Here is a 27,547-nt window from a genome sequence, read left to right on the forward strand (position 1 = left end):
TATTGGTCACTTCTACCCCAAAAGAGATTCCAATGATCCAAAAATGTGAATCCTTCTCCCATACACCAGCTCCTCAGCCATGCATTCATCTGCTCTATCCTCCTATTCCTGCCCTCACTAGCTTGTAGCACCGGGAGTAATCTGGATATTACTACTCACGAGGACCTCCTTTTCAAATTTCTGCCTAACTCTCTGTAATCTCCCTTCAGACTGTCAACCTTTTCCCTTCCTATGTTATTGGTTCCAATGTGGACAATGACCTCTTGCTGGCCCCTCTCCCCCGTGAGAATATTCTGCACCCACTCTGAGACATTCTTGATCCTGGCACCAGGGAAGCAACACACTATTCTGATTTTTCGCTGCTGGCCACAGAAATGTCTGTCTATATCTTGGACTAGAGAATCCCCTAACACAATTGATCTCTTGGAAGTCGATGTACCCCTCGTTGCATTAAAGCCAGTCTCAATACCAGAAACATGGCTGTTTGTGCTACGTTCCCCTGAGAATCATTCCCCCCTCTATATTTTCCAAAACAGCATACCTGTTTGAAATGGGTATATCCACAAAAGACTCCTGCACTAGCTGCCTAGCTCTCTTACCTTTCCTGGAAGTTAACCCATCTATGTGACTGTATCTGAGACTTTCCCCCCTTCCTATAACTGCCATCCATCACATACTGTTGCTATTGCAAATTCCTCATTGCTTCTTACTGTCTCTCCAACCAATCCATTTGATCTGATAATATTCGCAACCAACAGCATTTATGGCAGATATAATCCGCAGTAACCCTTAAACTCTCTTTAAAGTCCCATATAATCTAAATGACATCATGGCTGATCTTATCTGACAAGAAGCATATTTCACTCTACTAAAAGGCCATTTCTGCTTCTTCACAATCTACATACCCAGAAAATAACACCGTCTTATTCCTCTACAAACACTGCCCAGGTTAAATTAATTGTTATGGCTTATCATTTAAGTTTAATTAAGAGACATATCTCCAAAAACATATAAACAAGAAAGAACCCACTCTACTAACTACTGCAGCCTCTCTGTAGGTCACACTGAAAACAACAATACACTTATCTAATTCTGTGCTGTGAACTTCACCCAACAGTTCCTGCAAGGTCAGTTGTGAATTTCACTGTTTGTTAATTTTCCCAGAAGCACTCCGATGTCCAGCGATCCATGAATTCAAACAACAAAGGCAGTGTCAGTTTCTTTCTCTCTCCCTCTCCTGCACTGACCTCACCATGTGCTTCCTTTGTCTGTTCTTCTAGTAATTGCTGCTCCTGGAATTTGAGGACATCACCTCCAGCACCTAAAATACCTCAAAAAAGGGGCAGCTGTTACAGCTAGAAATTTTTCCCGTCCCCCATCTTGGAGTACCCAGAATCCTGAAGGGCTCTGGCCCAAAACATTGATTCTCCTGCTCCTTGGCTACTGCTTGACCTGCTGTGCTTTTCCAGCAACACACTCCCGACTCTGATCTCCAGCATCTGCAGACCTCACTTTCCCCTAGTAGATTTCCCTGGAATATTCTTCCACTTTGACAGGGACATTACTTCTGGCTGTCGATGATACAAATATCTCGGCAAGGGGTCCAGCAATCTCTTCCCTAGCTTCCCACAAAGTTTTGATCAGGTCCCTGGTAGAAACTCAGCAGGTCTGACAGCATGTGTGGAGAGAGAAACAGAGTTAATGTTTGAAGTCTGGTGACCCTTTCTTCAGTATGCAATCCAGGGTAAAATTGGTTAACTGTTCCATTGTCTCTGGTGGTAATCTGACATCTCTACTTATTTCCCTGTGTTCCCTCGATTCCGTGTCCTTCAAAATACTGACACAGAGTATCTCCTCCCAACTGTCATGTTACCTCACGCATTTCACTGCTGTTGGAGACAATGATTAATCAGCAAACTGATTGTGGAAGGGACATTATAATCATATGGAGTATTGTTCTCCCCTGAATTCTGCACATGTTCTTGTTGCATTAGGAGCCTCTGAGTGGTAAGCAGGCACCTGAAACTGGCTAGGAAGGAGCAAATTACTGCAGATGTTGGAATCTGTACTGAAAACAAAAAGTTGCTGGAAATCACAGTGGGTCAGGCTGCATCCTTGGAGAGAACCTAACTAGTTGTTATATCCCAGTGCATAGTCAGGACAACAATATCATCAGTTTAGTTATATCTCACTGAGATCTTGTCTTTATGATAATACACGTACTGCACCATATTTCATGTAGTTTGTTATAAATTGTTGTTGCAGAAGAGAGTCAGGGACGACAACGCATTCATAAATGAGTTTATAAAGCTACAGTGTCACTGTTGAGGGTGGTTTATATCGAGGAATGACAGGGTGGCTCTTATCCTGGGGATACACGTCATGTTCCATGTGGGAACTCCAGGACATATGTACTTACATCCTGGACAATCATATATGCAAGAAATATCATCAGCAACAGCAGCTAATGCCACTGCCTCATGGCTGTGCGATTTGAGAGCATTGGGTGTATCATCCTGCAGTATGAGGGACCCTCATTCAAAAAAAGGCCATAACTAGAAACCCTGTTACTAACAGTCAGTCAATCCAACTTAGAATACTGTCAGAATGATCATTTGTGAGTAGGCAAGTGCGAATTAACTCAGAAAAATTAAGGGAAATCTGTATTCTTGTTTGAGTATTTTGATGAAATAACAGAAAACTTTAGGATATCTGGTCAGCGTGGATGAGTTGGTCCGAAGGGTCTGTTTCCATGCTGTACATCTCTATGACTTCTACAACTTTAAAAACGACATTTGATAAAGTGACAGATGTGTGAGCAAAGTTAGAACTTGTGGAACAAAGTGGACAGTAGCAATATGGATACAAGATAACTGAGCAGGAAGCAATGAAGAATTGTGATAAATGGTGCATTTTTGGAAAGGAGGCAGCTTTGTAGTGCAGTTTCCTAGAACTCAGTGTTAGGATCCATGCCATTCCTGACGTATATTACTGACCTTCTTCCTGGTGTACACTAGTTGGATTAGGGTCAATTTCATTTAAATTACAAATGCTGCTGGGTGTAAGAGCAGTTTGTGCTGGAGCAGAGATGAACAGGAAATTGCAGGGTTTAACCCAGAGTACTTTGGAACAGAGAAGGGCCCGACAAATTCCAATGTCAGTCTTTAAAGGAAGGTTCTCAGGAAAACTGGTTGCCAATTGAATGCTGGGCTTGCACTGCATTAGAAGAAGCACATAGTTTTCATAAGAAATACGTCTGTGGGGCATTTTAATCCATTTTACCTATAAAGACAGCATTTTCTTCATTCCTGGGGTATGGGCAATGCTGATATCAGATGGAGAGGATGTCCAAATGGAAACCTAAATATCACATCAGGGCACAATTCTAAAGGGAGCACAGGGTGTGAGTGTGGATAAACCAATGGACGTGGCAGAACAGATTGGGAGAGTGGTTAGTAAAGCATCTCGCACCTTGGGCATTGTTCAATGACGGCTTCTCCCCACCCCCACCCTCCTCTCACTTATCTCTCCACCCTTCAGGCTCCCTGCCTGTATTCCTGATGAAGGGCTTTTGCCCGAAATGTCGATTTTACTGCTCCTCGGATGCTGCCTGAACTGCTGTGCTTTTCCAGCACCACTCTGATCTGGACTCTGGTTTCCAGCATCTGCAGTCATTGGTTTTACCTCAATGAGGGCTTAGACTACAAAAGAAGGAAGTTATACTAATCCTCTATTAAAATAAAAAAAAATCAGGCTTGACTGGTGTCTGGTTCTGGACAACACACTTTGGGAAAGATGTGAAACATTAAACAGGGTGCAGAAGAGATTCATGAGGATGGTTCAGGGGGTGAGGAACATCAGGCACAGCGAATGACTGTTTTCCTTGAGGAAGAGAAGGCTGAGAGGAAGTTTGGTAAAGGTGCTCAAAACTGTGAGGACTTAGGACAAAGGAGATAGAGACTGTTCCCATTGGTGGAAGGACAGAGAACCAGAGGGCACCGATTAAGGTAAGAAATGGCAATATGAGGGAAAACATTTTCACTCTTTGTGTGGCTAGCATTTGAAATGCACTGCCTGGGTGTATGACTAAGGCAGGGTCAATTAAGGCTTTGAAGAGGAAACCGAATCATTACTTGAAAGGAAAAAGATGCAGGGCTACTAGGAAAAGGCAAAGAAGTGGCTTTAGATTCATTTCTCCTTCAGAAGGACAGTACAATCACAAAAGACGAAATGGTTTCTTTTGGTGTTGTTACCGTTCTAGGATTCTGTACTGCATGGAGCTGGGCATGTCCAGAGCTACCTTCAGAAGGAAGGAGCAGAACATACAGCAGCATGGTGGCTCAGTGGTTTAGCCCCGCTGCCTCGTAGCACCAGGGACCTGGGTTTGATTCCACCCTTGGGTGACAATCTCTGTGGAGTTGCACATTTCCTCCATGTCTACATGGATTTCTTCCAGATGTTATGGTTTCCTCTCACAGTCCAAAGATGTGCAGGTTAGGTGCATTGGCCATGTTAAATAGCCCAAGGTGTCTGTGGATGTGCAGGTTAGGTACACTGGCCGTGCTAAATTGCCGATAGTGTCTGGGGAGGTGCGGGCTGGGTGGATTGGTCACAGTAAATGCAGGGTTATAGGGATAAGGTACAGGGCATGTAGGTCTGGGTGGACCCGATGGGCCGAATAGCCTGCTTCCACATGTAGGGATTCTATGATGCTGTGAGAAGCAAAGTACAGGTGGTTTAAAGCTTATTCTACAAATGATTACGGTAATATCCGTGATCTGTACTTTAATGTCTTGGTTCTGCTTGGAACTAGTTCTATCTAACCATTAAAATTATTGATACAATTGGTTTTCTTTTTCTTTAACAGTGTTTATAAAAGTATGGACCAAATCTTTGCATTGTTGGCACTGGCAATGCTGCTGGGAATGAGGTGGTGCTGGGGGATTTTGGCATTGTCCATTTATTTGTCTGCTTTAAATCTGTCGATTTTTAAAAAAAGTTCTATTTTAATTAAATAAACCAGAGAAAAGCAGAGTGGTTTGTTAGCTCTGAATGACCATGTGCCTGTTTTTATTCAGGTAAGCCTTGGCCTGTAGCAGTACCTGGTGAGACCCCAACGATTGTGATCAGTGTTATTGTCACGGCTGCATTGGTAGCTTTAGTTGCTGCCATTGTCTACCACAGAGGTAAGGCTTACACTCTTCCCCATTATATTGTTGCAATGGCAGGCTGAGTTTTACAGTATTGTCTAAAACAGTGTGTCGGTACAGAAAACATGCAGATAGTTTCAGATTAATCAGAGAATGCTGATCACCATGTTTTCTGTCTCTGTCAAGAAATTTTAGATCTAAGATCTACGTTGTAGTCATTACTTGGTGAGCCCTCTGACCTCTTTCATTGCATGATCCTCACACAAAGCAATAGCGAATGGTTATTACTTATGAAGACAATGCAGATCTTGCTTGTGGAGAATGAAAAGGGAGCAACATCTTCATTCACTTGATCTCTGTGCTGCATAATCTGCTCTCTAAGCCATACTGCCTTTTTATCTTATTTCGTAGAATCGTAGAATCCTTATAGTGTGGAAGCAGGCCGTTTGGCCCATTGAGTCCACACCGACCCTCCGAAGACCCATCCCCCAACTCTATCCCTGTAACCCTCCATTTCCCCTGGTCAATCCACCTAGTCTGCTCCTTTCACACAGTGCTGTGTCTTCAAGGATGAATCTGTTTCTCTTTTGAAAGTTGCTATTGAATCTGTTTCTCCCAAGCTTTCAGGCAGCACATTCCAGACAGTAACACCAACTGTGTGAATACAATGTTGCTGAAAGCTAAAGGGAGTCTGCCAGGGGACTGATGGCCTTGAGTAAATGACAAAAGCATTTTACAATCTGTATTTTAAACAAAGAGTGATGAGTTTGGTTCCAAAAATATTGCTGGGCTCATCTTTAGAAGTTACACAGCTGGTAGAAAAGTTGCTTTGCGTGTTTTGCTAATTTCATTTTTATAGAAGAGGAAGTCACTGGTGAGTTAACAAACCCATATTAAATCATTCTTTTTTTAGATTAGATTCCCAGCAGGATGGAAACAGACCCTTCGGCCCAACAAGTCCACACCGAAGAGTAAACCACCCAGACTCACTTCCCTATATTTACCCCAGATTGATGCACCTAACACTATGGGCAATTTAGCATGGCCAATTCACCTAACCTGCACATCTTTGGATTATGGGGGGAATCCGGAGCACCCAGAAAACCCACGCAGACACGGGGAGAACATGCAAACTTCACACAGACAGTCGCCCGAGGCTGAAATTGAACCTGGGTCCCTGGCGCTGTAAGGCAGCAGTGCTAACCATGGAGCCACCATACCTCCACCCATGAAAGTGCCCATTCTTTGAGCAGGATTATTCTGGTGGGGCCATTTAATGTTTTAGATTAGATTAGATTACATTACATTACAGTGTGGAAACAGGCCCTTCGGCCCAACAAGTCCACACCGACCTGCCGAAGCGCAACCCACCCATACCCTTACATTTACCCCCTACCTAAGGCTATGGGCAATTTAGCATGGCCAATTCACCTGACCTGCACATCTTTGGACTGTGGGAGGAAACCGGAGCACCCGGAGGAAACCCACGCAGACACGGGGAGAACGTGCAGACTCCACACAGTTAGTCGCCTGAGGCGGGAATTGAACCCGGGTCTCAGGCGCTGTGAGGCAGCAGTGCTAACCACTATGCCACCGTGCCGCCCACGCAGAGTGTTCTGCAGAGTGTTCTGCAGAGTGTTAAGAGGATGATGGAGACTAGATTTGCTGCTCACTCAGGACCTCAGAAAGCTGTCAGTCAATTCCTGGTTCCCAGATTTTAAGTATCAGTCATCCAGGAAAAAGATAATTCAAAGCTGTCTTGCAGTGGGGGACAGATAGGGAGTCCCTAAGTGAAGTAATGGTGGTGGGGGGCTCTGTTGGAAAGGCCCTGGTTTAAGGTTAGGCGGCAGGCCTTAATTGGGAAAGGGGGCCAGTGATGTAGCAGGCCACAAGCCTGCCGTCCTGCCTGAGCTCCAAGCAGAATTACCTGCCAGGCATCCTCCCCTGACGACCTGCCATTCACCCAGTGACTGGCTGTTTAGGGCATCAACACCAGTGAGGGTAGGTGCCTGCTCATGCCTACCCTTGCCCTTTAAAGCCTCTGGCAGGTGGGGGAGGGGTGTCTAGGTGGGAGGAGGGACAAACTCCTGCTGCATTTTACTACCCGCCACGCCCCTTCCTGTCTAGAAACTGGCCAGTGGAGGCTTGTAAAATTCTGAGCCTGGCGTTTGAAAATGAACAATGTGGGTTGGCTGGTTGGACTCCCAATCTTGCTCGACCCTTGTACACTTCCAATGGACTTTCATGGATGGAACTTGGGAGTGGCACCCCTCCCCCATTCCTCTTTCTCACAGTGTATGAAACAGATTATGTACTCTGAAAACAGCACAGAAGAGGGGTCAAGTCTTGAGCTTTCCTAATGGTATGGTTCATTGTCACATCTTTCAGGACAGAGATGGAATTATAGAATCATAGAGCCCTACAGAATGGAGTCAGGCCCTTTGGCCCAAACTGGTCCATGCTGACCAAAATGTCCATCCATGCTAACCCCATTTCTCTTGGCCCATATCCTTCTAAACCTTTCCTATCCAAATATTTGTCCAAATGCCTTTTAAATGGTGTTAATGTACATGCCTCAACCACTTCCATTGGCAGTTCATTCCATATGCGTACCAACCTCTGTGTAAATAAAAGTTGCCCCTCAGGTTCCCTTGTAATGAATCTGTGACTCCTTTCCATTGCAGACTACTCAGTATGTTTGGACATTATGTACAATACATAAGTACAACTAATCACTATTTGCAATTCACTTGTGCAGTTAATGACTCTGTTTTCCCTATGTAGATCACCTGAAGGGAATGTTGAGGCGATTCCACACACGGGTAAGCAATACTATTTTCAGTATTCTGATTACAAAGTATAAAATTATCCAACCTCTCTCTCCGAAGCTGAAACAAGCCTTTAGCAGTTTTAGCTTCCTGTCTGACCCTGAGTTGAGCTTCCAACCATTAACATCTCCATCACTAAGACTGTTGAATTCCAGCTCTCCAGCCTCACTTCATCTGCTGCTGAATCCCTCAACCATGCCTATTCTAATCCCTCTGCCCATTATTAGATTTGACTATCCCTGACCAATCTCCTACCAGTAAACTTGAGCTCAACCAAAGCTCAGCTGTTCATATCCTAACTCTTGCGAAGTCCTGTCCACTATTATCCCTGACAGGTTTTGCTGCATAAGCTTCAGCCCAGTGCTAGCTCAATTGTAAGATCCACATTCTAGCTTTTAGCTTCTTCCTTGGCTTTTGTTGACACTTTCAGCCCTACTGCTTTCAGTTCTCTCACTCTTCATCAATACCATCAGTGATGGCTCCGTCTTTGATTGCCTGGGCTTTGTCTTTTCTCTTGGTGTGATCATTTCTTTGCCCTCCTTTAACATGTTCCTTTAAAATCTGCCTCTTTTTGACCAAGGTTCTGGGAGTCTGTTCTAAGATCCCCTTATGTGATTTAGTGTCAAAGTCTACCTGATGAAATTCCTGTAAGGAGCTGTGGGGCTATTTACTATGCTAAAGTTGCAAAATAAATGCAAGTAGATGTACACACATGATTCAAAGGGGAGACAGTTGTGTAGTGGTAATGCCACAGGTTCAAATCCCACAATGGCTGATGGAGGGTTTTAAATTCAATCATTAAGTTCACTTCATTAATGGTGACTATGAAAGCTGTCATTGACTGCCATAAAATCCATCTGGTCAGCAGTCAGCGGACCTCCTCATTGGTCTGCTCCTGAACAAACTGGCTATATACAGATCTGGGCAGCAGGGTGTACAGGGGGATCATCTGTGCTGACTGCCTGCCCCTCTTCCATGGTTATGTTCATGCCTGGGTGTCATTGGAGAGTGAGCACACAGTGTCCATCAATGCTCTTGACACCTTTACAGGGAATTGGGCGCTGGGGAGAGGTGCTGGCCAGGCAGAAACACAGTCATCCATTCCTCCCTCCAACTCGATTTTGATTTAGCCCCCTATCTCTTCCTCCCACTTGATGGTCCCATTACCTTTACTGGGCTTTTGACTTAAAGTAACCAGTTGGAGAACTTGGGTGATTTACTGGCGATGGTTAGTAAATGTTAAAAATAACACGGGTGGTTTGGTGATAGGATAAAAAAAGACACTCAGTTGTGTGTAAGAGCACTTCTGGATCTAAAAAAAGAAATTTGGTTTCCAGTCTCTTTTATTGAAGGAAGTCTGTGACTGCTATTCCACAATAATCAGTTGTGCCTTGACTGTTTCCAGTTCAAAAGCAATTAGAATGAACAACACAATGCAGGAAAAAAAACACCAAAGTCCCATCTTCCATTGAGGAGAGCCTCCTGTGTGTTACATGACTAACACACAGGAGTCTATCCAGAAGGAAGTGATCATGGATTTGGAAGGTGCTGTCTGAGGAGTTTTGGTGAATTTCTGCAATGCATCTTGTAGATAGTACACAGTGCTGCTACTGAGTGATGGTGGTAGAGGGAGTGGATGTTTGTGGATATAGTGCCAATCAAGCAGACTGCTTTGTTCTGGATGATGTCAAAGTTGTTAAATGCACCTAGCTAGGCAAGTGGGGAATATTCCATCACACTCCTGACTTGTGCCTTGTAGATGGTGGACAGGCTCTGGGGAGTCAGGAGGTGAGTTGCTTACTGCAGGATTCCTAGCCTCTGACCTGCTCTTGTAGCTTCTGTGTTTATTTCACGAGTCGAGTTGAGTTTCTGGTCAATGGTAACCCCCATGATATTGATAGTGGGGTATTCAGTGATGGTAACGCCATTGAATATCATGGGGTAATGTTTAGATAGTCTCTTATTGGTGATGGTAATAGTCTGTAGAAAGGTAAAATAAAATGGAAAGTAAGTGAGATATGTTAAACTTTTAATGAACCTTGATTAGATCACACAGAGTACTGCATGCACATCGGGTTGCTATATTACATGAAAAGAAAAGAGACTGAGATATTGGAGAAGGTGTCCTACAGTAACGAACAGCGGTGGACAATTAAACAATTTGCTGGAGGAGGAGGCTCGACAAATATCTACATTCTCAATGAGGAGGAGCCTGACATGTGAAAGCAAAAGACAAAGAAATTTCAGATTCCAGCATCCGCAGTAATTTGCTTTTAAGCATAAATATTTGTAAGATCTTCAGCTAGATTGGCCAAGTGGACTGCGCCAAGTGGATGAGCTATCACAATTTCCACTGGAATTTCTCCCCAACATGGTAGAGTTTAGATCTTAGTTAGTTAGATCCCGTCTGTGCGATATCAAGAAATGACTGAGAGGAAAGTGCAATGGATGAGGGCGGGAATGACTGTCCACAAGGCAGTCCAAAAGAAACATGCAGGTAGTGCAGGAGTCACATGCGGTCCCACTCACAAATGGATTTTCCATTGGAAGCTGATGGGTGTATTGGTTCCTCAGGGGAGTGCAGTCAGAGTTACATTTGTGGCAGTGTGAGTGGCTTAGCTGTACAGGAGAGGAGGAAGGAGGATCAATAGTAATAGGAGATTCCATAGTTAGGGGAACAGACAGGCCTTTCTGTGGCTGTAGACCTGCCTCCAGCATGCTACATTGCCTCCCCAGGGCCAGGGTCAAAGAGGTCACAGAGCAGGACATTCTTCTGGGAGAGGGTGAACAGCCAGTGGTTGAGATTCCTAGAATCCCTACGACGTGGAAGCAGGCCATTCGGCCCATCGAGTCTACACCGACTCTCTGGATAGCATCCCAACTGGGCCCACCCCATCCCTGTAACCTTGCATGGCTAACCCACACATCCCTGGACACTATGGGCGATTTCCCATGATCAGTCCACCTAACCGGGTGGAATCAAACCAAGGACCCTGATGTGTGGGATAGGTGGGTTAGCCATGGGAAATGCAGGGTTACAGGGACAGGGTAGGGAGGGGTGGGTCTGGGTGAGATGCTTTTTGGAAGGTCGGTGTGGACGCGATGGGTTGAATGCCCTGCTTCCATACAGTAGGGTTTCTATGATCTTTCTATGATGTTAGCAGGATGGGCTAAGTGGCCTCCTTCTGAACCGTGACAATTCAGTGATTCTATGAATGAAGGCACTGAATATTGCACAGCTTCTGGGCCTTGAAAAATCCTGATTCAATACTGAAGGCTTGTGCTCCAGAACATGCAGTGTCCCTAACTCACAGCTACAGCATCTGTCTGACAATGTGGGAAGTCCAAAGTGGCCAGTCACCACCACATCAGTCTATTCTCAATCAACAGCAGAGTGATGGAAGGGGTCATTGGCAGTGCTATCAAGTGACACTCTGTCATCAGGAGCCTGGTTACCAGTGCTCAGTTTGTGTTTCACCAAGGCCTCTCAGGTCCAGATTTTATTACAGACTTGGTCCAAACATGGAGGAAATCTGAATTCCACAGGTTTGGGAGTAACTACCTCTGACATCAAGGCAGCATTTTACGTCCACCATAAGGTCTGAAGTGTGACTATTCACTGATGATTCACAGAATTCAGTCATGTTGGTTTCCTTGGATACTGAGGCTGCCTGAATGCAGCCAGATCTGGTAAACATGGTTACTACGTGGTGAGGAATTTTGGCAAGGTAATGACTATCTTGTACACGAGGGAACCTAACCATCTCCCTTCGATGATTAATGGCATTATTGTTGTTGAATTGACTTCTTGGGCAGAAAATAAACTGGACTCTCCACAAGAGGCTGGGTATTCTGCAGCGAGTAACTCATCGACAGGGACACATCAGAGGGTGATGGAATACTCTCCAATTTGCCTGGGTGCTGGCAGGTCTGACAACACTTGTGAACCTTGACACCACCCAATGTAAAGCCTGCCTGATTGCCCATCCACTACTTAAAGCATCGATGCACACCAGCAGCAGTCTGGTCCATTTATGAAATGTACCGTGGGGTGGCACGGTGGCACAGTGGTTAGCACTGCTGCCTCACAGCGCCAGAGACCCGGGTTCAATTCCCGCCTCAGGCGATTGACTGTGTGGAGTTTGCACGTTCTCCCCGTGTCTGCGTGGGTTTCCTCCGGGTGCTCCGGTTTCCTCCCACAGTCCAAAGATGCGCAGGGTCAGGTGAATTGGCCATACTAAATTGCCCGTAGTGTCAGGTAAGGGGTAAATATAGGGATATGGGTGGGTTTCGCTTCGGCGGGTCGGTGTGGACTTGTTGGGCCGAAGGGCCTGTTTCCACATTGTAATCTAATCTAAAAAAAAAATACATGTTCAAGGCTCCTCCAACAACTACTTTCAAACCTGGGATGTTTACTACCCATAAGGACAAGTACAGCAGACACATGGGATTACTACCACCTGTAAATTTCCCTCTGAATCACACACCGTTGAACTACATCACTATTCCTTCCCCATCACTGTAAAATTCTGGAACTTCCTCACTAACAGCACTGTGGGTGTTTCTACACCCAAGAGCTGCAAGGGTTTAAGAATTTCCACCATCACTGTCACATGTAATTAGGGATGGGCAACAAAAGCTGGTCTAGCCAGCAATGCCTAGAAAACCACAAATCAACATAAAATGTTTAAAAATTACAAACACATACATTGCGCAAGGTTCAGGTTCTGTCTTATGTGTTACGGAGTGAGCTATGAATCAGGACAGGACTATTGCAGAGGCAGTCCAAGCAGGTGCTGGCGATGTTGGAGGAAGGCAGGATTTAAAAGTTGACTTAAATGCCTCTCATCAGAGTGGTCACTGTTGATGTGAGTCAGTCACTGCAGGTTTTAAAACCAGCACTGACCCAGTTAAAACAGCTCGGATTATAATATCGAGACTGGTGTATGAGCCAACTGTTTGACAGTGGGGGAACTGAACAGCTGAGACGAATTCTTTGACAAATACATGTGCTGTCTTACTGGAGATGCAAGTTAGACTGGCGTAATTTTCCAGTTTGTATATTTCACCTGCTGAAATTGAGCAATGTTTGATGTTATTTGTTGGGACTACCCCAGCCTCCAGCCAGAAGTATTAAAGGATATTTGGCCGAGCCAATAAAGTAAGCCTTTAAGATCAGTTCATTCTCAGGGTGTGATCACAATGCTAACATTTCCTTCGAGCTCCGCTTCCCTGAGAAAGTGGAGCTGGGTGTTTCTCTCGTGTTATACCTGAAGAACTTGCTTGGCCTGTTCGTTTGGCAATTATGGATCGTTTGGAATTTCAATTGTATATAGGTTAGATTGGGTAACAATGTCAGGTGTCATTCCTTAAAGTGGAATCATACGGGCTTTCAGAGTAAGTTCTAGAATAATCAAAAATCCCTCCCACCCTGGTTATAAGCTTTTCTGTCAGGCAGATAATACAAAAGCTTAAACGTATGTGCCAACAGATTTAAGAACAGCTTTCTGTCAGCTGTTATTAGACTTCTGAATGGACCTCTCAAATTTTAAATTTAATATTGATCTCGCTCTTTGTGCACTTTCTGTGTATGTGTAACATTGTATTCCTCACTCTGTTCTATTACCCTAATGCACTTTGTAAGGTATGATCTGCCTGCACTGCATACAAAACACAAGTTTTCACTGTACCTAGGTACATGTGACAGTAATAAATCAAATCAAATCAAATAAAGTTGACAGCAATTATAAAACTCTTTGGTCTGAGCACGGCTGGCAAGCAGAGTATTTGTTGCCCATCTTGAACTAAGTTGCTTTCTAGGCCATTTCAGTTCAAGATGGGCAGTTAAGAGTCGGTCACATTATTGAGGGTCTGGAGTCACATGTAGGTAAGATCAGATAAGGTCTTCCCAAAACATCATTAGTGTCCAAATGGGTTGTACAATAATTGAGCGCAGTTATTGGTCACAATGAGTAAAGCTAGTTTATAAATAAAAGAAAGAACTGCAGATGCTGGACATCTGAAACAAAAAGAAAAGAAATTGTTAAAGAAACTCCACAGGTCTGGAAGCATCAGTGGACGTTTTGGGTCCACTGACTCTTCATCAGAAGGGTTAGCAGCAAGGAAAATGTGGTATTTATGCTGAAGCCAAAGTGGGGGAGGACAGAGGTAGAGACAGAGCCCAGAGAGAGAGAAAGAGTTGTGGAAGGGGTAGGTAAAGAATGAGATAATGGATAGCTGATTTATTCATTGAATTTTAAATCCCTGTATCAGCCATGGGTGTTGAACCCTTGTCCCCTGAGCATTAACTTGGGTCTCTGGACCATGTGACATCATCAGTACATGACCCTTTCCCCCACAAGCACTTCAATCGATCCCAGCTTTATATTCTGAGCTTTTAAAATAATAATGAAAATTCTCAAACTGCTGTGGTGGAATTTGAACTCTTTCTCTGCATTAGTAGTCCAGGTCCCTAAGTGTCTGGTTCAGTAACATAATAAGATAACATTATACTTTGCCGTTAACATTCTCTGTCTTATTCTTGCTAATTTTTTGTCAATGTTATGAATGAGGATAGATTAACATTGCGCCACTAACCCCATGCCCCGCCTTCATGGAATTGAGATGGTTATATATCATGAACAATAACTTTCATTGATGTATCACCTTTAACATTGTAAAGTATGCCATGCCCTTCATGTTACAGTCCACATCGAAACTGAACTTTAAAAAATGCTTGAATTTCTGGTTACTGATTGGAAGGGATTACATGACAAAGTTTAAGACTTTTAAAGCAATGAATAATAAAAAGAAACAGTGGCTAAACACTCTTCTCTCAGCAACTTATACTGTAATTTACAGAAAATATTCATTTAACTTTTAAAATGACCACAGTTATATTTTATTCTGTTCCTTAAGTGATGCCCACTTAAAGTTCTCCTCCATGGAACAGTCCAAAGCTCTCATTACCACCTGACTACTGGTCTCTTTTTCGTTTTTACAACCAGACAATTTCTCATCTTCAAATTGGCTTCCATAGTGAATTTCTGCCAGAAATCTCTCCTCCTCACAAAGCTGGGAAAACCTGCTAGCCTTTATCTTGTTTCTCTCTCTCATTCAAGTTCTTACAACCTGACCTGCCTGTGTAATGGTTCAAGGATATCTAAAGACACCTATAAGCTGATATAATATGGCTTGCTATGGAATCTTCCTCTTTCAGAGCCCACTTCCATTGGCTTTGTGTCCAGATAGAAGAAGCTAATTCTCTACTGTCTAGACCTCCAATCCATTCTATGTTGAAATTAAATAGACAGTTGAAAGTATAATAGTGAACAAATCTGACATACCTAACACCTCCATGTTACACTTGGAGACTAACAGTCTATCCTCTGTCAGCACTGTTGCTCTCGTCTCTGTTTACCAGATGTGAATATTGCATATTTTCCAAATAAGACCACCTGGATCCCTTTTTAACCTTTAGCAAACAAACACTCAAACTTGTTGTTAGGCAGAATTCAGAGTTGGGCACTTGACTCCCTTAATTCCACTATTTTGTCCAAAGTTTACGAGACAATCTCAAAAAGAAACAATCTTATAAACTTTAGTAAAGCAGGAATATAATCAGAAAATATTCAATACAAAGCCAGAGATTATTACTGGTGACCAAAAGCTTGCTTGAAGAATTAGTTTTCTTGTCACTCATTTTGAATGCTGTACTGTTGGGAGTAACTCGTAACAATTAACATCAATGTTTCCACAGCTCAAGCAACCAAAACATCGTGGCTTTGAAGAGGTTAATGGTGCTGCTGCAATCTTCCAGGAAACCAACTGGCAATGTGGAGAGCAACTGCAAGAGGAGACATCACTGCCAATTCCCGAGACCTTGGCAGAAGAACAGAGCTTGATCATAGCTCAAGAAGATGGCAAGGAGAGTCATCTCCCAGAGCAAGAGCAGGCATCTCTGCCAAATAGCTAGCAAGCATACTTGCCACCAGATTGTGTATTCATTGCTGGATGGGCTTTTGAGCCTGTCTGAAACACGTTGAACCCTGACCCTTGGCACTAAGTCAATGAGATGATCTTTTCTCAGCCCACCCTGCCCCCTCTATTTTTAATGACTTGACTGTGTTGTGACAACTTGTGGTCATGTTTAGTTGACGTGCTTGCAAACGCATGTTTCCAAGGCAACCCTGCAGCTAGATCCTCATCTGTGTGTTCCAGGACCTGGGAAAATAAGGCTGTCGTGCACCCACTGCAGTTGGGCATGAGAAACCAGAACGACTCTTGGTGTTAAAAGATGCAGTTCTGTGCTTCGCTTAACAAGAACAAAAAAGGGTGCTACAATTAAAAATGTTTATCTGTGGAGATAAGAAAGGTTTCCAGTGCAATGCTGGGCCTGTGGTGAAGTTCGGTGATCTCAGTCGGGTTGCAAATAAGGATGTTACAGCTTTTGTTAATCAGTTAACTTACCACTGAAAAGTCAATAATGCAGTACAGTGGAACCATCATCACCTGCTCAGGGCCACCCATATGGTAATAAACCTTTCTAATGATGGACACATCCTAAGAATTAATGAAATGCTTGAGGGCTGGGATAATCATAGAAATTAGAAGCAGTAGAGCAGAAGACTTAGGAGCAGAAGCAGGCCAATCAGCCCATTGAATCTGCTACACCATTTAGTAAGATCGTGGATGTTCTGATCATCATTAATTTCTCTGATAGTAGGTTATTTTTGTACCCATTCACTATTTAACATAATAGCTGACCCTCTGTCTCAATTCCATACTCCCACCCTCTCCCCATAACCTTTAACATCATGAGAAATGTATTTCTTTCATAAACACAGTTCCACAGTCTTTGTGTGGTAAAGAACCCCACAGCTTTATCACTCTGAGTGAAGAAACCTCTCCTCATCTCAGTCCAAAATGGCCTATTGTGAAGCCTAGGACTGCAGTCGCTTCCTCTGGACCTCTTGGCCAGGAGGAGCATAATCCTTGTGTCCAGTCTGTCCAGCCCTATTTCAATCAGATCCTCCTCTCATTCATAGAATCATAGATGTCCTGCAGGCCATTTAGTCCATATCAACCATCCAAAGAGCATCCCAGAACCACCCCTGTAACCCTACATTTCCCATGGCTAATCCCCCTAGCCTGCACATCCCTGGATAATTTAGCATGGCTAGTCCACCTCACCTGCACATCTTTGGACGGTGAGAGGAAACAGGAGCACCCACAAGAAATCCACACAGACATGGGGAGAACCCGCAAACACCACACAGACAGTCATCTGAGGCTGGAGTCATTGCCTGGGTCCCTGGCTCTGTGAGGCAGCAGTGCTAACCATGCCACCGTGCTGTACTAAAGTAAGGGAGCCTTTTGACGCTGGGTGGTTTTGAACCAGCAACCTGCTGGTTAACAGCCAAACGCGCTAACCTATTACGCCATAGGGACAGGCTATCATCTAAACTCCAGTGAATCCAGGCTCACTTGACCCAGTGTCTCCTCATAAGGACAGTGCTGCCATCATAAAAATCCATGGCGAGCCTTCGCTGAACTGCCTCCAATTACATGTAGGTTCTTTCTTGGGTAAGGACAGTCAAATTGCGCACAGTGCTGTTGGTGTGGTCTCATCAATTCATTGTACAGCTCCTGTATACCACTGGCCTTCCTAGCTGCTTGCTACGTAGAAGGAAGGAGAGGATAGGGTGGGATTAAGGAACTTAAATTTCTCAACAAACAAACAATTAGTGTTACGGCTGGTAATGTTGAATAATGGCTGTTCACTTGGATTATTTAGACTTTTAGATGTCTCTGAGGTGTGGACAGAAGGGCTATAAAGCTGGGAGACAAATTACTTGACCATGGCTCTATGTTTACGACAACAACTCTAAGCTGGTAAAATGAATGAGATGCTTCACAGGAGCCCTTATAGAGGTCTATAAAATTGTGAGGGGCACAGATGAGGTGAATGACAAGGGTATTTTAACTAGTGTGGGGGAGTTCAAAACTAGGGGGCATATTTTTAAGGTGAGAGGAGAAACATTTAGAAAGGACAGGAAGGGGCACCTTTTTTTACACAGAGGGGTTGGTGTGTGGAATGAACTTCCAGAGGAAGTGGTGGATGTGGGTACAGTCACAATGTTTAAAAGGCTTTTGGATAATTATATGAATAAGAAAGGGAGGAATATAGGCCAAATGTAGGCAGGTGGGACTAACTTAGTTTTGGAACATCATTGGCTTGGTCTGGTTGGACCAAAGGGTTTGTTTCTCCTCTGTAATGACTATATGGCTTCATAAGCAGGAAAATAAAATTGACGTCAAGTGAAAGAAGAAGAGCTTAGGGCCTGAACAGTTGGAGATACAGCTGCCTATAACACAGGGGATGCTCAGGAGGTAAGCTTGGGAGGAACACTCTGTTTTCAGAGAGTTAAAGGCCTCAGAGGGAAAAGTGAGCTCAGAGCAGGATTTGAACACAAGGACGATTATGTTCAAGTTGAAGACTTTCTGGATGGGAAGCAAGAGTCAGTCTGGAAGCACATCAGTGACGGAGAGGGAGCCAGTGAATCAGGATTGAGATTGAGCGGGTGTTTCCCAGCCTGTTAACAGATATGTTCACAGACCTCGGGAACTTCCTCACTGGAGAGCTGACCAGTTAATGGGAACATGCAGGACAGTGTAATCTGGTTTCTTGCCTGACTCAGCCGAGATAGAGATCACCTAAATAATGCAACAAATAGCTCATGCCTCGATCATCCCGTCAGTCATGTAGTAATGAATGCAATGGTATATTTAATCTCATATAACATTCTGATTAGATTCATAAAGGAGCCTTGTGCAATTCGAGTAAATTATGGAAGGAGGAGCAATTAGATGATGAGATTTTTAAGATGTATTGTGTTTATAGCCTGTACTTCCTGATGACTAATTATTTTATTGGATATATACAGCCTGGACCTATTCCTCTCTGGAACTCTGTAGTCACAACAAACCTTCCTGCAATCTGCAAGGTTAGAAGGGGGAGTTTTCAAATTTATCACTCAGCGATAAGCAGCTCATTTTCCAGAAGGCTGTTCCAATGTCCATCACCATGGTAACATGAGGGGAGTAAGTCAGGTTGGGCTAATGCTGAGAAAAATTAGTGCTTATTGAGTTAGGCTCAAAGCACTCTCTTTATCTTTTACAGTAATTACTTCTATTTTAGCCACTAGATTGGCTGTTCATAGTCATGGATTAAACTTGGGAAGTCCCTGGTTTATATTGCTTTGGTAGGTGACAGTTAAGCTAGCAAACAGGAGGGTGGGGTTCATTTTGAAACAAGTGATCCTCATGACAGTCGTATAGTTGCTGAGGATTCGCAAGATTGTTAGTGGTTACTTGCGACAGTTCAAAGAGCAAAGGTATCCTATTGAGGTTAATCGAGTGAGTAACTAATATAGGTTTGGGCACTTCCTATACCAATCCCTAGTCAGAGCTGCATTTGCTGTTCTCAGTGGGATCACTGTGCAGACTTTAGGGGTTAGGTTCAGGGGCAGAAAGTTGACTAGGATTGTTGTTGGTTGTAATTTGTGCTGAGGGGTCAGTTTAAGTTCAGCTGTACTTGTTGTAGTCGAATCCTCTCTGGACAGTAGGTCTTTCTCATGTATACTGGCCATTTGAGTGTGACTGATGCCTGTTGGAACTGTCCCTCAGGAAAAAAAAGCTTATGTCAGGGCTACCCAAGTGGGATTGCAAGCTGAAAGTTTAGAATAACTGGCTCAAATCCAGCAACAGCCAGTATGGAGCACATACTCAGATATAACAGCTACACCCCTCCCATTCTAACGGAAAGCCCTGTCCCCACTTCCACAGGCCTTTACCCCACCCCCCCCCCCACCCCGCAACTATTCACACAGGTCTCAGTGAGAATCCTGACAAATTGCTAACTCCTAAATAGGGTAACAATAGGAAAAGATTTGGCCAACACTGGCCGATATCATCAGTAGAAACTTTGCAAGAGTATGATTTTTTTTCTGCTATTTCAACCTAAATGGATTAAATAGTAATCGGGTGTGATAGATTGGAATCTTTGGGGTTGAGTAACAGTGGAACAGGAAGGATGAGAACCTGAGGGGTTTCAATGTTGATAATGATTCTATCACATTGTTCTTAGGGACGAAAAGAGCCAGGTGCAGACTTGTGGCCTTGCAAACCATGAAATAGGAGCTATCCAGAACGAGCAAAAGCTTCACTGAAATGCATTTGTTTGTATAACGTTGCAGGGCTCTCTTCTTGACAGCAGTGAACTAAACAGCTCCTCTGACTTCCTGTGGAATTTTTCTTTATTGTGAAGGACTTGTAGCCCTGATTAGCTGCTCCTGTACTTTCCATCACTTAGTCATACTCTGATATTAGAAAGATTCATATTACCCGTTGTTTTACTCCCTCACCCCGTTTTTCATTCACCTGCTTTGACTTCATGTAATAGCCGCAGTCCCTCTGCTGCACTGAATGGAAATAATCTGTGTGTGTGTGTATGTGGCGAGGTGGTGAAGGGAGTGGGAGGAGGCGTGGTCAGTGGTCATGTGTGCAGAAATAACAATTTGGGACCTGGCATATAAATCATTTGTGATCAGGTTCCAGAGTTTTCCGGAGGGGTCTGTGCCCCTCATGTCTTTGTTATATCTTTTTCCTATCATCTTAAAAATATGCCTCCTAGTCTTGAAATCTTACACATTAGGGGAAAAGACACATGCCATTCATCTTATCTATGGCTCTTATCATTTTAAAAACCTCTATACAGTCACCACCCACATCCCCATCTTCCCATGCTCCAGTGGGAAACCTCCCAGCCTATCCAGCTACTCCCGTCTCTCAAACCTTCCATTCCCAGCAATTCCTTGGTAAATCTTTTCTGAATCCTCTCCAGTTTAATTGTTTCCTTCCTGTAGCAAGGTGACCAGAACTGGACACAGTACTCCAAGAGTGGCCTTGAGTGTTGGTACACGTGACAATTAATTCAATTCAATTCAATTCAGTATGAATGGTGGATGCAGGTACAGTCACAACATTTAAAAGACAGCGAGTTCAGAGAAGATCTGTAGCTCAGGTTGAGGTTCTGGATGTAGGTTTGCTCGCTGAGCTGGAAGGTTCATTTTCAGACTTTTCATCACCATACTAGGTAATATCATCAGTGATGATTTTACCTAGTATGTGGTGACAAAACGTCTGAAAATGAGCCTTCCAGCTCAGTAAGCAAACATTCTTCCAATTTAAAAGACATTTGGATGAGTACAGGAACAAGACATCTTTGGAGGGATATGGGCCAAGCGCAGGTAGGTGGGACTAGTTTAGCTTGGGATTATGGTCGGTGTGGAATGGGTTGGACCAAAGGGTCTGTTTCTATGCTGTGTGACTATGACTAGATTTTGAGAAGCTGTTCTCTCTTGTGAAAAGCTCAAAAACAAGAGGGTGCAGATTTAAACCCATTGGCAAAAAAGCAAAGATGGCATGAGGAGAAACTTCCTAATGCAGTGAGGGTTTGGAATGTTACTACCTGACAGTATGGTAGAAGCAGGCTCAGTCAAGGGGTTCACAAGCCTCCTAGACTGTTATCTGGAAAGGAACTTTCAGTAGGGTTACATTGAGAAGTATGGAGAGTGGCACTAAGTGAGATTCTAATCAGGACAGCCAACAGGCATGATTGGCCAAATGGCTTCCCTCTGCTCTGTTTAATTCAGTGCTCAATTCCCCATCTTTTATTTAATTTTTCTAATTATTTTTGTGTCACAGTCAGTTGGAACTGCGAGCTGATACCATCACTGTGAAGTCAATGAGCTCCAATAGCCTCTGTCCATAAGCATTTAATATTTAAACTAGAGAAAACAACTGAGGGGGCAACAGAGTACATAGGAGTGAAGAGTAGGCATAGTCCGTTCAGCCCTTCAAGTCTTCTCCATGATTCAGCTTTATCATGGCCTATCTACCTCAACAACATTTTCCTGCGTTATCCTCATAACCTTGTTGTATTTAATGTCTAGAAATTTGTTGATGGCTGTATTGAACATAGTCAAAGATTGAGCATGCAAAGTTCCCTTACTCAATTCCAAAGATTCATTACCCTTTCAGTGAAGAAATTCCTCCTCATCTCAATCCTAAGTGGCCAACCATGATCCCTCACGTTGGACCACCCAAGGATAGAGTGAATCAGATGTAAATAGATATATAGAGAAAAATAAAGCATGTGGAAGAGAGTTGGAGACAGTAAGGAGATGCTGGAAGTCAGAGTCAATTAATGTGAAACTAGAAAAGCATAGCAGGTCAGACAGCATCCGAGGAGCAGGAAAATCAACGTTTTGGGCCAAAACCTTTCATCAGAGAGATTGGGTTCACAACAATGACTTACATAGCATCTCTAATGTCATGAAATGTTCAATGGTGCCTCGCAGGAACATTGTTAAACAATATGACATTTAGCTATGTCAGAAGGTATGGCAGATCACCAAAGACTTGTTCATAGAGGGTGGTATTATGAAGTGTTTTAAAGTATGAAGGTGAGATAGTGAGTTGTAGGCAGCGAACTCCAGAGCTAAGGCCCCTGACAACAGAAGGCCTGCTCACCAATAGTGGAGAGATCAAAATAAAAAATCCCTAATTCTCTCTTGCAAGGGGAAACTATCCTGTTGACACCCAACCTGTGGAGGGATCAGAATTAGAGTACAGATTTGTTGGTGGGCTGGAGGAGATGACTGAGATAGGGAAGAGTGAGGTCTTAGAATTCAGAAATAAGAACCTTAAAATCAACACTTTGAGCCAGTATCGGTCAAAATGCTTAGGAGTGATACGGGAAGAGGGCTATGTTAAGAGTTAAAATTAAGGCTGCCCAGTTTACAGTTATCTAAAACTTCAGTTTAAGGCAGAGGGAGAAAAATAAAAGATGGAAAGGTCAGGAAGGAAATAGAAGTCAAGTTGGAAGTGTATGCTGAGAACAATTTACAGGAGGGAGACTCCAATTCCAACTGTTGCCTTGCTGAGCCTCTAAGGTTGAGTAAGATTCAATGACATCTCATTACCATATTAAAAAGGGTTCTTACCTTTAACAGCAGGCCAACTGTTTGAGGTGAGTTAAAATTGGATTTGTAACATGAATCCAGCCAGATCTTGACACTCATGGGGTGATCAACTGTGAGATCCAATTTTGTGAGGCTTTAACAACCAGTCATCCAGCGCCTTTTTTGCAATTCACAACTCACAGCGCAATACTTCCTCAGCACACATTGTTGGGATTTTGACACTAATAATGCTGTGGTGTGAATTCACCATTAATTTACCAGCAAATTCTAAGCCATGACGCATTCATTATATAACATTTGGTTGATTTTGGATCTTTGGTTCTGAAAAGGTCTCCACCGTTAAGATCTCCCTTGTCCCATATCATGGTCTGTTCTAGATGAATTATTAGTGATTGATTGCTATAGTTAGCCCACGCTACATTATCATTGTATCATATGATGACCAGGACAATAGAAAGTGAATTAGTAGACTTTGGTCTTCTGTTGTACAGCAATTTCTGCTTTATTGTGGTACAATGGCACTGATCTCTCTCAGACTACACCTCACATACCCTGATAGCATTATTAGAGTGGGTATGCTCTGAGTTATCAGGTCTTGGTTGTAACAAGTAGCAGCAATGAGAACATTAAGACCATTTAGTATTAGCAGCCATGTTTGCAGCTTAGCCAGTCCAGCCTTCTGCTTACAGGGTGGGGACTTCAGCCAATCTTAATCAAAGTGCATTGACCTCTTGTGGAAGGACATGGTCATGGCCATCAGCTTCAGGTTGAGGTCTCATTAAAAACTGTAACGTATTATGCAGCAAAACATCCAACCTGAAAGAACCACATTGATGCTGTTTCCAACCTTAGGGTGATTTACTTACCTTAGCAGGTGGCTCAGTGGTTAGCACTGCTGCCTCACAGCACCAGGGTCCCAGATTTGACTCCAGCCTTGGGCAACTGTCTGTGTGGAGGTTGCACATTCTCACCGTGTCTGCGTGGGTTTCCTCTGGCTTCCTCCCACAGTCCAAAGATGTGCAGGTCAGGTGAATTGGCCATGCTAGATTGCCCATAGTGTTAGGTGCATTAGTCAGAGGGAAGTGGGTCTGGTTGGGTTACTCTTCGGAGGGTCGGTGTGGACTGGTTGGGCCGAAGGGCCTGTTTCCACACTGTAGGGAATCTAATCTTACTTCACAGCTAATAAAAGTGCAAGCACTACATGGGAAATATGGCAGGTAAGTTGTGTGCAGTAAGCTTCTGCAAACAGCACATGTGATAGTGGTTAACAGTACTATTTTAGCATTGTTGACCAAAGAATAACATTGGCTTGGACACTGGGGAGAAAGTCTCAACTCTATCCTTACAGTCTGTAATTTATGTCCTTGTCTCATCCAATTTCATTTGGAAATCTTTCAGTGTTTCTGCTTTCACCATCCCTCACAGACAGCGAGTACCATGCCATCGTGATTCACTGTATAACAAGGATTCCCAAAGTAGGGGTTAGACTCCAAGTGGAGTTGTGAGCTGAAACTTTGTGATTGTGACCTCTGAGGCAAAAATGACTGTCATGGAGCTCTGGCAGAGTTAAAACAGCCATTCTCCTGCTCTAACAGACCTCAGCTCTCTCACCTCTCACTCTCTGTGCTCTCAGTTCTCCCTGAGAGGTTATTACACAGTAAGAATAAGTCACAGTAGGAATACGTTTGGGAAACATTGCAATGTTTAAAAAGGTATTCCCACATATACTTCCTGCATCTTTCACCTAATATCTTAAACATATCTCCTTGTCCTTGTGCTCTCGTCAGTGTTTGAGGTGATGATTATATATGCTCATCAATCAGCTAATGGGAACAGCTTTCTTTGTCTGTTTAGCTTAAACCTTGTACTCCTCTATCAAATCTTCCCTTAGGAGACTAACTCAGGGCTCTCCAACTTAATCTTGTGTTAAAATCCAACACCTCGGAAAGAATACTGTTCAATATCCCCAACACCGTCTCAAGGACATTCCAATAGTGTGGTGATCAAAAATGGATGTAATACTTTAGTTGTGCCCCTTCCAATTTTTTATACATGTTCAGCAACACTTCCTTCTTTTGTACTCATTGAGTTGGTATATACTTGGCTATCAAGTCCAAGATCTAATATGCTTTACTTATCACACTCTCAATGGGTCTGCTACTTTCACCACCATATCTATGTACACAAATTGCCAAATCACTGTCCTTTCATATTGTCTTAAGCTGTAACATTAGGTGCGTACATTGGCTCTCTGTCTCTTCTGCCAAATGGCATCAGTTATTCATTGAAAACTCTCCATGGGCTGCATCCAAGCTAGGATATTCCTAGAGTCTCGTAGGATTCAGGACATCACTACAGTTGTGGATTGAGGCCTACTTCAGGACTTTAGCACAAAAGCAAGGCTGGTACTGCAGAGGCATACTGAAGGAATGCTGCTCAGTTGGAGATACCAATTTTTGATAAGATTTTAAACTGAGGTTCTGTCTGACCTTTCAAGTATATGTAAAGGATCATTGGAAATGTTTCAAAGTTCTTTCCATTGTCCTAGCCAATATCCTTCAATGAACATCACAAGAACATGTAATCTAGTAATTATCTGGCTGTGGGAGTTTACAAGCTGATGGCTACATTCTGACAGTGACTGCACTCCAAAAATACCTCATTGGTTCCAAAGCAACTTGAGATAGCTGGAGGACCATGAAAGAGTTATATAAATGGGAATCCTGGCCTTTTACTTTTGACACCTGGGAGAAAAATCATAGGGGGGATAAAAAGTGGTGTTTTAAACATTGTTCTTTGTGTTTCATTTAATTAAGATTGGCTTAAGATTAAGATGGGGAGATTAAGTGATGGAACCTGCAGAAATATGTGCAAGGAAAGTTGGCAAGCTTCATCTTACATTACTAACAGTACCTCATCTAGTCTTTGCAATGACTGTGTATTGCTAGACACTGGATAACTTGAGACTTCTTTGTAATGTATCTGTATTAAAAATATTCTTGCTATGTGTTTTTGCCTGATTATGTAGATTGATATAACCTGACTCTGTGTGCTTTCCTTTATATTTCAGTTAGTGCAGAGTTCTGTTGCAAATATGGTTCTGACACTGACCAGGGCTTACTGGCTGCTCATTTGACATCCAACATTTTATCCATTGCATGACAAAGCCAACGCCACACAATGGTATTGTAATTGGCGTAGTATCCAGAGACCCAGGCTGATGTTCAGATGTTCAATTAATTAACCTGGAATCGAAGGCTAGTCTAATGATGACCATGAAAACCTTGTTGTAAAAACCAACCTGGTTGACTAATGCTCTCATGGAAGGAAATTCTGCCAACCTTGCCTAGCCTGGCCTATATTTGACTCCAGATCCATGGCAAAGTGGGTTACTCTTAGAATTAGAATTAGGTTTTATTGTCACTCAAGCACAGGGTACAGTGAAAAGTTTACAATGGTGCCATCTTAAGTACAAGTTACCTAAGTACAAAATCATAGGTAAAAGATATAAAAATAAGGGAATAAATTAAAAGATCAGCATTTCAGTTTTTGCAAGTATAAAGCAGTAAATATGAAATAAAGTTAGAAGTACCAAATTATAGTCCTCCTTTAGCCATGGGCCTGCAGTCACTCCATGCTGGGCTTGACAATCCCTACACCTCGATCTTGCTCACTGCCAGAGTCCTCCTCTGTTGCTGCTCCGGGCCCCTGGTTGCTTCTACAAAACCACTGACACCAACTGCTTCATGGGTGACTGGCAAAGTCCCTGCCCTTGGCCCCCAGCTGCTGCTGTCACCACAACCTAGCTCCCTCCAGAAGGTGAGTGGAGGGAAAAGAAAACTAAGAAGAACTAAAGAAAAATAAAGGAAGAGAAAAGTGGGAAAGTAGTCAGAGCAGACGAGCTGAGGCTCAGGAGCCCTACTCCATCACCATCTTGGAGCTGTGCAACAATGGTTGAAAGAAGGAACGAAACTGGACACACCATCTATCGTTGACCAAGGCACTGGAAATGTTAGCATGGCTGAGACAGCAATTCTGAGAGAGCAATACAGCCTGTGTATAACATTGAAGAGAAGGCATGCATTTTGTGCTGAAGTGCCTGTTTGTATCTACAGCATTCTGATGACAGAGAAGTGCATGACCATTGAACCACATCTGTTTCTGAAGGCTGCAGGAACATATTAAAATCAAGCTGGTGACTGAGCCCAGTATGATTTCCGTTCTATAAAAAAATGTTTAGCATAGTCTGAAGTGTGGAATCACCACGAACATTTTGATGCAAATATCTCTATTCTTAAAACAGATTCCTTCACTTTGCAGACTTCCTGTCTTCAACACATCTAAACTGGCTGATTTGGAAGTATCAACCTGGATGTTTAGTGTTAGCTCCCTTGTCTTCTCGATGATGCTGATTCTTGCATATGTGTGCGACCTCATGACCCTGTCAGCCACCTGAGCTCTGTCAATTTGCTAATCTTCACCTAAATGATCGGCAGGTATTCCTGCCCCTAGTTCAAAAAGG

At 43.3% G+C, this 27,547-nt stretch overlaps 1 protein-coding gene across 1 annotated transcript in view; it reads left to right on the forward strand.

The window, feature by feature from the left end:
- Positions 1–16,534, forward strand: part of LOC122560004 (tumor necrosis factor receptor superfamily member 5-like) — a 37,352-nt gene extending 20,818 nt beyond the window's left edge. Inside the window, exons 7-9 of the mRNA XM_043710155.1 lie at positions 5,079–5,186; positions 7,935–7,972; positions 15,738–16,534. Coding sequence (XP_043566090.1) covers positions 5,079–5,186; positions 7,935–7,972; positions 15,738–15,953 — 362 coding nt within the window. The 3' untranslated portion in view covers positions 15,954–16,534. The remainder of the gene's footprint in view (positions 1–5,078; positions 5,187–7,934; positions 7,973–15,737) is intronic.
- Positions 16,535–27,547: the final 11,013 nt, after the last annotated feature.

The sequence above is a fragment of the Chiloscyllium plagiosum genome, chromosome 20 (assembly GCF_004010195.1).
Source record: "Chiloscyllium plagiosum isolate BGI_BamShark_2017 chromosome 20, ASM401019v2, whole genome shotgun sequence".
In the NCBI taxonomy this organism is placed as follows: Eukaryota; Metazoa; Chordata; class Chondrichthyes; order Orectolobiformes; family Hemiscylliidae; genus Chiloscyllium; species Chiloscyllium plagiosum.